General features: G+C 39.6%; 1 protein-coding gene across 2 annotated transcripts in view; it reads left to right on the top strand.

Moving 5' to 3' along the window:
- Positions 1-1087: 1087 nt before the first annotated feature.
- Positions 1088-14290, top strand: part of HSPA4L (heat shock protein family A (Hsp70) member 4 like) — a 48410-nt gene continuing 35207 nt past the window's right edge. For both annotated transcript variants that reach the window (XM_044912628.1, XM_021681467.1), the window contains exons 1-2: positions 1088-1449; positions 13684-13741. In XM_044912628.1, coding sequence (XP_044768563.1) covers positions 1343-1449; positions 13684-13741 — 165 coding nt within the window. In that variant the 5' untranslated portion in view covers positions 1088-1342. The remainder of the gene's footprint in view (positions 1450-13683; positions 13742-14290) is intronic.

Raw genomic sequence — 14290 nt, 5'->3', positions numbered from 1 at the left:
ACGAGGAGAAACAAGACAGCCAAATTTTGTAAGTGTAAATTATAATTTGCTTAAATTTCCGCTAGACAACAGATGACGATCAAATGAAGGCAGACAACTGGACCACACTAGGCTCCTTTTCTGCGCATCAAAGGGCACAGTCTGGAAGCAATGCACTGGCTTGCCTGGTGTCATAGTGACAGAAAGACTTAAGATCAGTTTTATGTAAAACTGGTTTTCAGAGGTAAGGGTTAGTGGAGGAGACTGCATCTTTATAACGGTGTAAAGGAAGTTACATGAAGGTAAAGTTGTCAGTGTGCTCTTGTTTCCTGGCAGAAGTTTGTTTTTTGGCATTTCAGGCCCTGGTAAGGAAAAACAAAACCCTTAAATCTGTTCCGTTGGCTTTCACACAAGACTGCCGCGAGCGCAATGAAAAGGATTCCTTTCCCCGGGAGCGGCGGCGCCCCTGCAGGCAGGCGAGGCTGCCGCCATGCGGCACAATGGGCGCCACCTCACAGAGCCCGGCGCGGCGGGCGCAGTGGGCGGGCGGCAGGACCGCGCGGTCAGACTGCGAGCGCTGCGGCTGGCGGCACATGGGCCCCTCGGGGCGGCGAGGCTGGCGGGTGGGTACTCTGGCTGCGGGTGGCCCTTCGTCGGGAAAGAGTGAGGAGTGGGCGCAGGCCAGCCTTTGCCGGCCTGCGCGTCCCACTTCGGGCAAGCCTCGGCAGTATCCAGCCGCTGTGATAGGCGTGCCTCTCGTTGCCACAAACAACCCAAAAGGGATGCTTCAAAACACGTTGGCTAAGCGCGGGGCCGGCCGGCTGCCTCTCACCTAACCCACTCGCAGTTCTCCCAGCTGCCGCGCGATGGCGAGCAAACTACCTTCGCTTTGCGTCCTCTCCTCCCTGATCCTCCCCGCTCCGCCTTCTCCCTCCCACCCTCAGCTGGCTCAGCCGCCTCCATTTTCCAGATCTTTCTCGAACCCTCAGCTTCTCGGGCAGCCGTTGCCCGAGTACTGACGGAAGGGGCCGAAGTGGAGGCGTGGAGCAGCCTCGGGCGTAGAGCGGCAGCTCGCGCACCTCCCCGGCGGCCGAGCGCGCAGGCGCAGACCTCTGTAACTGCCGGTTGGAGGCGGTCGAACCGCAGTGGCGAGAGACCGAGGCGGCGGAGCTAGCGGTGCTGGAGGCCTCTGTTTCCTCCTCTGGTCCCGGACGCGCTGCCCTAGATTTAATGCGTAGCGACTTCGGGTCATCTCTCCTTTGCTTCTCGTAGGAGTCACAGTTATTCGATCAACAGCTCAGAAAAGGACGCGGTTCCCGCACAGGAGGCTTCAGCACCAGCACCCCGACCATTGGGCGGCGGGATGTCTGTGGTTGGCATTGACCTCGGCTTTCTCAACTGCTACATCGCTGTAGCAAGGAGTGGCGGCATCGAGACCATCGCCAATGAGTACAGCGACAGGTGTACCCCGTAAGTGTCTTGGCTCGATCATAACCCCGACCCTAACAAACGTTTTCTGCCGACCCTGCGTTGGTCCTGCTGGCTGGTTTCTTCTGCGCGCCGAACCTTGTGATGACAGGTGCAGTCCATCAACTGCAATCTCTGGAGACCGCTGGTTGGCGGGCCCAGGTGGGAGTCGGACTTCGTCTCACTGCAAAGCTGCTTTTCCTTAAGGGACGAGGGACTTCACTCTAATAGTTGGCGTATCTCCTTTCTGTACCCACTCACGCCCACATCACCACCCCGGCCTCTGTTCCCCAGCGGGCCTGCTTTAGTTTTCGGGGGGTGGTGCAGAACCACCTCGATATCCCGAACAGATCTCTGAAAAGATGTCTGGTTACCTCTAGCAGGGCTTGCGTGGGATTATCGGCCGCGGGCGGGTATCTCCCATTAGCTGAGTAAAGAATTCTTCATTCTGCCCTTCTTTCTTTCCCCCATCTCTGAGTGAGAGCTTTTCAGAAAAGTAAGAGATGAAAGCTTAGACTGCACACACCAGAAGATGAGTTGCAGGTTCATCTGGCCCAGAAAGCCTTTTTTTTTTTTTTTTTTTTTGGTAAGTTGTTGAGGTGTTCGAGGTTTTACCCCAGTGCCCTTGAAAATTCGAGGTAATCGGACTGGTTTCTAGTGGCGTATATTAATGATGCATTGATAGGGAGGGAATCGGGGATGGGAGTTGTTGGCCTCCTGTATTGTATTGGTAATGTATGTCCATTAATGGAAAGCGGTGCAGCTAGAACCTATCAAAAGCGAATGTCTACAGAATGAATAGAAGAATCAGAGGCGGCTGTCCTGTATAAACAGGACTGTGGAACGATTCCTTTATGAACACTTAATGAAAGACTTAGGAGTGGCATTATGTCACGGAAACATGTTTCCACACGTTCCATTGTTTCTCTGGTCTGCGAAGTTTGTTGGCAAAGAATAATTAGACAAAGAATAATTAAAAGACAGGTCTATGAAAAACTAGGCTTTTATTGTCAGCTCCTGTTACTGGTAATTTTGTGAACAAACCAACTGTTCCTGTCTTACTTTCTGTGGAAAAGTAACTAAACATCTTGATTTGACGCTTTAAGATGACCCAAAATATAATTATATAAATATGGATTAATTTTAAGATCAGTGTTAAGCTAAGCCTTTAAATGATAAAATTACTATGATTTTATGAATAATTTAAAAATATGTCGAGGAGATGTTGAAGAGTAGCCTACTTGAAGCAGTCTGTGCTTTGGTTTCTTTCAAAGAATATTCTGGAAGGTTTTATACCACGTTTTTCTAGATATATACATTATATTCTATTGAAATTTTTCATGTTTAAATTCTCAAATATGACCATAGATCAGTTAATCTTCATAGTACTGTTACAAGTTTTGCTTTCTTTTACGGCTTTTTCCAGCCTTTGTGCACAATGAGAGCCTGAAGCAGTAATTGTGAGCTGTTTTATGACTTTATGTCTGCAAGATCTTGTTTTAAGCCACAACAGATACGGGCTGCCAGAAAAGAACCAGTAATTCCATTGTCCTCTTTCAGCAGAGTAGAGGTTAATGAGGGCAGTCTCTGGCTTCAGGGACTTAGCCTCATGGAGAAAAAGTGAGGGGTATAGGATGGACATTCCTCTAATCCTTAAAGCCTTATCCTAAAAGATCAGAAACCAGAACTGTAAGACCGATACTACATTTACGGCTCAGAAGTCTTAGTAGTGCCATGACACTTTAAAGAACCTGGCCAGACTTACAGAGAGTTCTTTAAAAATTAGGCTGCTTATTTTCATGTTCTAGAAGTCTCTTTGCTACTATTCTTAGGCACATTGGCTAATTCTGCATGGCTGAGATTTAATATGATATTTCTGATCAGTGTGTAAGAGTCACTAATACCTAGATTTAATGAACCTAATCCAAACTAGAAAATTGCTAAGGTGGAAGTATTCTTAGCTTGCATCAGCAACTCTGCCCTTCTTTTCATGGCTGTGTACTGTTATTTACCTCAGGATCTTTTATTGTTACTGAACTAATACTTGACTGTAGTCTGTTCTTAACTCTCTATTTACTCTGTGGAGCTTAAATTATTGAGTGAAAACCTAGCTTTTCCAGATCCCTGCACCTTTGTTTATTAAATACGTATCTTGCAAAAAGCATAACTATTAGAGAACCTGTAAATTTTCTAATACACCACAGTATTTAATGATATAGATAAACTACCTTTCAAAAACTTTTTTTCCCTGTTCCACTCACTGCCACTAAGGTAGTAAGACATAGGTATTTCCAAATACATTGCAAAAGGACCTTGTGGAAAGAGGAAGGAAATGTTCCATTTAGTTGGTTTTGGCATTTACGCTTTTTAACATTTGTTTCATTCTTTAACATACTTGATTATGTATACATGGGAAGGTCTGGTGTATAAACCAAGGACAGTTTAATGGAAAAGATAATTCCTTAAGTTTTGGCCTACAGTTAAGGGACCAAGAACAAGTAATTTAACTTAGTCTTCAGATTCCCCTTCTGTAAAGTTGGAGGGCTGTACTAGCTGCTCTTCTCTCATGGATAAATTGAAAAGGGAGAAGGAAATTAACATGCATAAGTTGAAGAGGAAAAAATTAATTTCAGAACATTTTCTTATTTAAAACAATTGTCACACAAATAGTACATGTTCATTGTAGAGATGTAGGCACATTAAAAAGTGAAAGTAAAAATTTAATTCCTCCACCCAGAAATAAAACTTCCAGATGGTTTTCTCTGTGTTTCAAGGATAGATTATAGTCTGGTAACCTCTATGTAATACATGCTTCTCTATACCGTTAGTTTTCAGTGTTTGTATAATCCTTTCTTTAATCCATCCCTTTTTGGACAGTGAGGTTGTTCATATTTTTTTTATAAGCCATACTGCAATAACTATCTTTGTAACTAAATGTTTGACCCTTATAATTTTTTCAAATAAATTCTTAGAATAACTGAGTATGCACATTTTTGGATAAGTTTGTATTGTTCAATTAAGCATAGATGTGGGGATTGGAATTTCCATCCCAGGCTTAATTATATCAAAGTGATTAGTTTCATATACATGGGAAAAGAAAACTGTAGCCAAGGACCTTCATTCAATATTAGACGAAAGCATGTGATCAGCTAAAACATGCTGCTTTTGTTGGTAATAATGATTGCTCTGTGACAGGCATTGTGCTTCTATTATACATATTACATCAGTTCTTTGAGTTTGATAGTACTAGCTTTTTTCATAACCTTAAAGCAAACTTAACTGTTTTGGCCAAGAACTTATAAGCAATGAAACTGATTCAGTTTCAGGCCTCTTTTACCCCCAGAACCTCAGTGTCCTTCCATTATCCATTGGCATAAGGATGGTATATCCATATTAGGTTAATGAGGATATAACAGTCAAAGGAACAAATTATCTGACTGAGAAGCATCTTTGCTCTAGTATCAATAAATTCATCTGTTTCTGACTAGTTTCTAAGAACTACTGTTTTAAAATGGTTTTAAGTTATTTTAAGAACATGTAGAAGATCTTATTTTGTTTGAAAAATTCATTAAAATGCGTACCAACACAAAATAGGTTGGTATATGGAGGAAAGCAATGTGGAAGACTGTAAACTACAAACTGCATATTTCTTGTGGGTAGAATTATGGAGGGCGTGCTTTTAATACATAGTCTGTAATGTTTTGAATTTTTCTGAACATATTTTACAATAAGTAAAACTGATTTTTTAAGCGAAAGTATTTCAAGAGATTTTTGTTAGGTGTATTTTATCAAAATTCTGTATGATCAGACTTAGTATTCAGTTCTCTGGTTTTCTGTCTTCCTTTTTCCCTATTTCTTTACCAGTGTATGAATAATCTGGAAATATGGGAATATATTATTTATACATTACTTTGAGAAGTCCTCTTCAGTGCACACAGGTAGAAATCACCACTTTGGGTTATTAAAAATAAACATTTTTATACATAGGAAATTCCAAACTCCAGAGGTTAATAGTAGCTATAGTTGGGAAGGAGGAGGACTTTTCTTGGTGATAGAGTTGGGGAGGTGAGGGGAGGCTTTTATATTTTATTTAAATATTCTTTGTACCATATGAATTGGCTTTGTGTATCTTACTCTGAGCTTACGTTAACTTTGATTTAAAATATTTTAAATACAAACGAGAAAGTAAATCTCCAACCCTTCCCAACCACCTAGTAAACTTTAATATGTATGTTTTTAGTTTTATGCAAGTGTATGTGTACATAATGGGATGTTTTTCTATTTGCTTTTTCACAAAAGTAGAATTACATGGTATGTATTTTGCAACTTTTTCTCAACATATATTGTGAACATCTCAAACTTGTGTGTATAGTGCTAATTTACCTCATTTTTAAATTTATTTATTTATTTTTAAAGATTGTATTTATTTATTTGACAGAGAGAGACACAGCGAGAGAGGGAACACAAGCAGGGGGAGTGGGAGAGGGAGAAGCAGGCTTTCCACTGAGCAGGGAGCCCAATGCAGGGCTCGTTCCAGGACCCTGGGATCATGACCCAAGCCGAAGGCAGACGCTTAATGACTGAGCCACCCAGACACCCTAAATTTTTTATTTTTTTTAAGTTTTTAATTTCGGTTAACACACAGTGGAATATTAGTTTCAGGTGTACAATTTAGTGATTCAACCTTCCATACAACACCCAGTGCTCATCACAACTGCATTCCTTAGTCCCCATCACCTATTTCACCCATCCCCCACCCACCTCCCCTCTGGTAACCATTAGTTCTCTATAGTTCAGAATCTGTTTCTTGGTTTGCCTCTCTCTTCTTTACCCTATGCTCGCTTGTTTTGTTTCTTAAATTCCACGAGTGAAATCATATGGTACATGTCTTTCTCTGACTTATTTTGCTTAGCATAATACTCTCTAGATCCTTTGGGTAAATATCTTGTAGTGCAATTGCTGGATCATAGGGTAGTTCTATTTTTGGCTCTTTGAGGAGCCTCCATACTGTTTTTCAGAGTGGCTGCACCAGTTTGCATTCCCACCAACAGTGCAAGAGGGTTCCCCTTTGCACATCCTTGCCAACACCTGTTTCTTGTGTTGTTGATTCTACCATTTTGACCTAATTTACCTTGTTTATTTAAATGGGCTGTACAGTATTCCATTGATAGATGCACTACTATTAGTGGACGTTTCAAATTATTATTTTGCTATTGACAAAAATTCAATGAGTTCCTTTTTTTTTTTTTTTTAATTGTGCTAAGTGGAGTGGAAAGGCAGATGGCTCACACATTAGCATGGCCAAAGCTAGGACTATAAAATCTTTCAATATGAATATTTTCTATGATAAAACAAAATGAATCTTTAGTTATTGCCTTAAATTTGTGGGTGAGAAATTCTGAAAAGTTTCTAGAAGGCAAGGAAGGATAAGTACAAATTATATACTATCTATCATGAGTTTAAGGTGTTTAACATGCTATGGTAGTCTTTCGTATGTGGTCACTACAATACAAATTAATCAGCATAGCTGTGTTCTGATGAAGCTTTATTTACAAAAATAGGTGGCAAATGGTAATTTGCAAAGCCCTTGTCTAGTCAGTCATAATCAAAAGAACTTTAAAATTATAGTGCATTGCTATTGAAATTTGACCTGTCAAATTTTAAGATAATCAGTTTTTCAAATAACGTATCTAACAGTTAAATACATCTAATTTAATACAACTAATCAGCTTTTTAAATATGTCTACCTAAGTACAGTTGACCCTTGAACAACATGGGTTTGAACTGTGCAGGTCCACTTATATGTGGACTTTTTTTTTTTTGATAAATACAATACACTACTGTGAATGTATTTTCTCATATAATTTTCTTAACATTTCTTTTTCTCTAGCTTAATATAAGAACACAGTGTATAATATATATAACAAAATATGTGTCAACTTATCAGTAAGGCTTCTGGTCAGCAGTAGGCCATTAGTAGTTATGTGGGAAGTTAAAAATTATACATGGAGGGCGCCTGGGTGGCTCAGTCGTTAAGCGTCTGCCTTCGGCTCAGGTCATGATCCTGGAGTTCCAGGTTTGAGTCCCACATCGGGCTCCCTGCTCAGCCAGGAGCCTGCTTCTCCCTCTCCCACTCCCCCTGCTTGTGTTCCCTCTCTTGCTGTGTCTCTCTCTGTCAAATAAATAAAATCTTAAAAAAAAAAAAAGCATTTAGAAACTCTTAAATTTTTATTTTTTATATGTTAAGTTTTATCCATTGTCCATACTGAAAGACTGGAAAGTTTTTGTTATTACTAAATCATATATGCCTAAAAGAAATCTTATTTTTGGGGACGCCTGGGTGGCTCAGTTGGTTAAGCGGCCGACTTGATTTCGGCTCAGGTCATGATCTCAGGGTCCTGGGATGGAGCCCCCTGTTGGACTCCACTCTCAGCTGGGAGTCTGCTTGAGGATTCTCTCTCTGCCCCGCCACCTCCATGCATGCATGCATGCATGCTCGCACTCTCTCTCTCTCTCAGATCTTTAAAAAAAAAAAAAAAGTCATCTTACTTTTCTAAGTAGCAAGCTAGAAAGCAAATGGCAGCCATAAGTCTATTTTTTTTTATTTATTCATTTGAGACAGAGAGATAGAGCATGAGCAGGGGGAGGTGCAGAGGGAGAGGGAGAAGTAGGCTCTCCGCTGAGCAGGGAGCCGGATGTGGGACTCCATCCCAGGACCCTGGGTTCATGACCTGAGCCAAAAAGCAGAGGCTTAACCATCTGAGCGACCCAGGTGCCCCAACCGTAAGTCTTTTTGAGAATATTCTTCCCCCACTTCCTTCTAGGGCAATTTTTTTCCAGATAGTTAACCTTGAGAAATAATAACCATATATTTTCTTTACTGCAGACCTTCTCAGATCCCTTAATTTGTTTATAGGCATTGAAACTCCCAGGAAAGAATATTTTCCCCAACTTATTTGAACCTCCAAGGGAATTATATTCCACAGAGCAATATTTGGAAAATGGTGCTATAAGGCAGTGGTTCTCAGTTGGAAATTTTGCCCATTAGGGCACATCTGACAATTATATGAAGATACATTTTTGGTTGACACTCTGGGTGTGAGGCGTTGGGGGGAATGCTTCTGGCATCTCAGGAGTTGACCCCCTGATTTAAACCAATTGATGGCCCTTTCATATCATCATTCATTCAGTTACTGTTTTCTTAATATGTACTTGATAACAGAAGAGGCTATAAATAGTAATTGTGATCTTATGGAAATTGGCAAGGGAAAGCTGACAATTTTTAAAATAGGGTTATTTTTAAAATGAAAGTGGTAAAATCAAAAGTCTTTGAATCCTTAGTGGAGACTGACAAAGTGAGCAAATTTAAAGAGTACTGACCTCGGGCACCTGGGTGGCTCAGATGGTTAAGCGTCTGCCTTCGGCTCAGGTCATGATCCCAGGGTCCTGGGATCGAGTCCCACATCGGGCTCCCGGCTCAGTGGGGAGCCTGCTTCTCCCTCTGACCCTCTCCCCTCTCATGCTGTTTCTCTCTCGCTCGCTCTCTAAAAAATAAATAAAATCTTTAAAAAAAAAAAAAGAGTACTGACCTCTTAGGTGAGGAATCTCATAGTCTTTGGCAGTACGTGTTTTCTCCAGCCTGGTTGTGCTTGGCCTTAATAGACTTTATAAGACAGAAAGAAAATTAATTTTAAGTTTTAAGGGAAAATACAAATACAGCTTTTTTTTTTTTTTAAAGATTTATCTATCTGAGATAGCGTGCATATGGGGGGGGGGGCGGTCAGAGGTAGAGGGAGAGAGAGAATCTCAAGCAGACAGTCCACTGAGGGTGGAGCCCAACATGGTGCTTGATCTCACAACCCTGAGATTACGACCTGAGCCAAAATCAAGAGTAGGATGCTTAACAGACTGAGCCACCCAGATGCCCCAAAATACAGCTTTCTTAAATTAACACCTCACATTTGATTTTCATGCCCCTCCTCTACCAAAAGTGACATAGGACATTTAGAAGTTTTGTTTAGAATTTTGTGGCATTCTCTGAGAATCTGGGATTACCACTGTGGTGGCAATATCAGATTGGAAATTATAGATTTAGGCTGCATTGTAAACCCTTTGTTTTGTTTGTTTTTAGGTATAAGATGGAATTTCTAAAGAGCAGTTGAAATAAAGTATAGAAAGTATAATATCAATGGATTATGCAGTATACATTTGGGTAAACTGAATATCCTTTCTATAAAAACTTTTGTGTCAGCCTCTAAAGTATGGTATAATGTGTTTATTTCCCTTGGTGTTAGTAAAGTCAGGTAAAAGTTTTGAGAGATGCTAGTTATTTTGATTTTTCTGAAAATACTTAGCAAGTATTCATTTAATGGTTGTATTCCAGAATCTTTTTGAAAGAAAATTAAAGGAAGGAGTTTGAAGCACTTTTTTAGTTATGTGAGGAAGGTTTTCTGTGTATTGAAACTGGGTATTTCCAAGCTATAACACTAAATTGTTTAAACTTTAAAAGTTGTCTACTTTTAACTTTAGAGAATATCTAGTAATGATAACTGTTTAGCTTTCTCTGTGAAGTGATATATGTGTGCAGCACGTTTCAAAGAATCTAGTACTTAATAATTGATACTTGAATCAATATTATTTGGCTCCTGTGTTCTAAGAGAAGTGAACTTGTAGAGAATCAACCTAAGAATAAGATTATCTATGTACTGAAGTGATGGAGCCTAGTATTAAAAAATTAAAAGTATTCTTATGTGTGTCCAAATAATGGAGTTGAGAAAAGGACAGATTATAATAAAGTAGACTAAGAGGTGGCAAATCCATATTTTCTCTCATAAACTTTAGGATGGAATGCCAACCATCCACATAGATAACCATATTAGGTATGCAAATACTCTACTCTGGCAGGGACTATGTTGAATCAAGGAGTTACTTGGAAGAGATCATCTGCTTGGATGTCTCAAACATACCTCAGTCTCAGCATGTCCACATTAGCACTGCGATGGTCCATCCTCAAACCTGTCCCTCTTACAGTGTTTTCTGTCTCATTAAATGACACCACTCTACCCTCTTATGCAAATGGGAAACCTAGACATTAGTCGTGATACTTGCCTCTTCCTCTTATCTATTCCAGCCCTGTTCAGTAAAAATATGTTAGCAACATGCATAAATGTTCTAGTAGTTACACCAAAAAGATAAGGAACAGGTGAAATTAATTTTATGTATTTGATTTAACTCAACATATCCAAAATCTTATTTCCATATTTTAAAATCAGTGAAATATTTTATATTCCTTTTTAAATATTAAATTTTCAAAGTCCGGAGTATGTTTCACACTTAAAATGAATACATCTCAATTCATACTAGCCACATTTCATGTGCTTGATCATCACATATGGCTGGTGGCTACCATATTAGACAGTGAAGATCTAGTCTGTCACTAAGTCCTTTGAGTCTTACCGCCTAAATATCCCTTAATTCCTTCTCCCCCTCTCAGCTGCCATCATCCTGGTATAGATTACTGAAAACTTCTAGCCTTCCTCCCATCAGTTCTCACTGGTCAAAATGATCTCTGCCAAATCTCCTTTAATTCCACCCCCATCATCATTTACTCTTCCATAAAATCTCATCACTTCCTCGGGTGAGCCTTTCCGGATCCTCCTCCTCTAGGTCAATTCTGTTATCTACTCATCTAGCATCAGGTATACCCTCTTTTGTAGCACCTAGTTTACTTTCAGGTGTGTGAGCACTGTAAGTTCCAAGAGAGCCAAAACCATGTCTTTTTCCCCTCACTGTATCTCTAGTAACTAACAGAGTGCCAGGCATAAATTACTCAACCGAAATTTGTTAACTAAATGAATTTAACTGCTTGCCCTTCCTGAAAATGCTGTGGCCCCCAGTATAAAAGTGTCTTGTTCAACCCTTAAAAAGCACTGTTCTGGGGACGGCGGGGGAGGGCTGGGGGAGGCACCTGGGTTGGCTCAGTCAGTTAAGCGTCAGACTCTTGATCTCAGCTCAGGTCTTGATCTTCAGGTTTTGAGTTCAGACCCCATGTTGGGCTCCACATTGGGTATGGAGCCTACTAAAAAAAAAGAGGGGGGGCATTGTTCTGGGATCTTTCCTCTTCAGTTCATCTTCTATATAAGCATGAAATGTTCTCTTCTTTATCCAAAAGCCTTTAATGAGTTCCCTTTACCTACTGAAATAAATGTTAAATTTATAACCTGTCATTTGAGGCCCTGTATAATCTGACCCCAATACTATCAAAATGTCAAATGAAATTATCCAAGTTGTATTCTTCCTACTCTCCAAATAAGCATTACCCTTAGGAGCCATCTTGCTATTCATTCAATAAGTACCTTTACTATATTACCAGATAATGATCTAGGCCAGTACTGTCCAGTAGAACTTTCTATTCTGTATATCTCTTCTGTTCTATGTATTATCTCTTCTGTGTGTATATATATATATATTTTTAAATCTTATTTATTTATTTGACAGAGGCAGCGAGAGAGGGAACACAAGCAGGGGGAGTGGGAGAGGGAGAAGCAGCCTTCCCGCTGAGCAGGGAGCCCAGTGTGGGCTCGATCTCAGGACTCTGGGATCATGACTGGAGCCGAAAGCAGACACTTAACAGGGACTGAGCCACCTAGGCGCCCCTGTTCTGTGTATATTCTGTTCTCTGTATACTCAGTGGCCACATACGGCTGTTAAGCCCTTGAAAGTTGGCTGTTGAGCACTTAAAATGTGAATAATTCTGAGGAACTGAATATTTTATTTTGGCTAGATTTTATTAGCCACGTGTGGCTAGTGGCTACCAGATTGGGTAGTGCAGATCAAGGGAATGGAGCACACGTTATCTGCCCTCAGGGAGTTCATGCCCTGGTGTGGAGATACAGTCAGTAAATAAATTGTATCAGATGGTGATACATTATGCAGGAGAATGAAATTAGGTAAACAGTAGGAGATGTATATGTTGGGAAGGAGCAGAAAATGTTTATATAAGATAGAAAAGGTGTTGATGATAAACTGACATTTGAGCAGAGGCATGAAAAAAAAAATGAGAGAGGTGTGTAAGCCATTTGGATGGATATATTTAGTAGTGTTCCAGAGATAGAGAATAGCATGTACAAAGGCCCTGAGTAAGAAGTGTGCTTGCATTATTCTAGAAATAGCAAGGAGACCAGTGTGCCTAGATTGAAGTTACAGGGTAGAGCAGCCAAGGACCAGACCACGAAGGGTTTTATTGGCTGTTGGGGAGACTTAAGCTTTTGCTTTGTGAGACAAAACACCATTGGAGGGGGAGTTTCATGACCTTAGTCTTGAAGAGGATCACTATGGTTATCATATTGAGAATAGATATATCCCTACATACTGAGAATGTCCTTATGAACAAAACAGATGTGTATTAAAATTTTTTCTCTTCTTTCAGATCTTAATTCAGAAATCACCTCTTCCGCTTGCTTTTCCTAAGCCTTATATAGAAGTGATTATTCTTTTTCACTAGTATTCATAGTCCGTATGGTCATAGTCCTGTATGTTGATTTTTTTTCTGTAGACTATAAATTCTCCAACAATAGTGATTGTAGCTAGTATACACACAGTGCTCATAGTTAGTGGTTGATATGAATGGTACCTGTAATTACAACTAAAATCATGGAAACACTTTCTTAAATTATAACATGAAATGATATTTTGATGAAAATGTTGCTCCACACTTGCTTTTATAAGCAGAATTACATCTAAATGCAGAAATTAAAAAAAAGAGCATTCATAGTGTTCAAAGCATTTACCCATATTCACTCATTTAATCCTCACACAAACCTGTGAGTAGGTATTATTATCAGCACTATCTTCCAGATGGGAAACTGAGACAAATAATGGTTAAGTAATTTCTACAAGATTACAGAGCCTGGATTTAGATCCATGCAACCTGGCCTTACTGAACACAGTTTTTTTAGGAGGTCATAGACCAATAGAATTTGAAAAACAATTTTGGGGGCCAACAGAGCATTGCCAGCTATTAGCAACATTTATTCTAAGAATTCTAACATTCTGACCACTATTCCATTACTTATGAAACCAAAATATGGAAAGTTCTGATGTCCATTAACCTATTTTTAGAATATACCTGATTATGTTAATCCATTTAACTCGTTTTTTTCATAAGGAGAGGCAGAATGATGGCATATCAATTTAAACATACCATGGGAACAAACTTTGTGTTTTTCGCTTGTTTAGGGCCTGTATATCTTTGGGATCAAGAACTCGAGCCATTGGAAATGCAGCTAAGAGCCAGGTAAATTGTTAATGTAGATGTTTTGACTTACAGGAAGAATTTAATGGAATCTTGGTAACTAAGCTTCCACTTTACATAGTTAAGAGTGAGAAAAGAGAAGGAGGGAAATTTGACAGACCCGAGTATCTTTGTATTTTAATAGATATATTTTGCTTTGGGGGTTGCAAAATATTTCTTATATTTTATTTTTTTAAAAAGTCTTTTTAGTTTTGAAGTTAGGGTGTTGCTACCATATGACACCACTTTTTCCCCTGTATGGTCACTTTTCTAAGAGGTATCCTATCTAGAATATACACTTCAACAAGTAAGCAATGTCTTTGTAAAAGAAGGTGGGAAAGATGGAAGAACTAATTTCCACAGTAACCCAATGTAGCTACTTTACATGGAATCTGTTTAAGTATTCGTATTTCTAGGCTTCTGAAGTGCTTATAAGTAGAACGTTTACTTTTAACATTCTTTGTTAGAAGTTCGTTTTCCTCAGACTTTATTTCCCTGAACCAAAAGCCCTAACAATTACTTCTTACATTTTAATGTGTACCTGAGTCTTCT

The sequence above is a fragment of the Neomonachus schauinslandi genome, chromosome 2 (genome assembly GCF_002201575.2).
Source record: "Neomonachus schauinslandi chromosome 2, ASM220157v2, whole genome shotgun sequence".
NCBI classification, from domain to species: Eukaryota; Metazoa; Chordata; class Mammalia; order Carnivora; family Phocidae; genus Neomonachus; species Neomonachus schauinslandi.
This window is presented reverse-complemented; position numbering and strand designations above follow the sequence as displayed.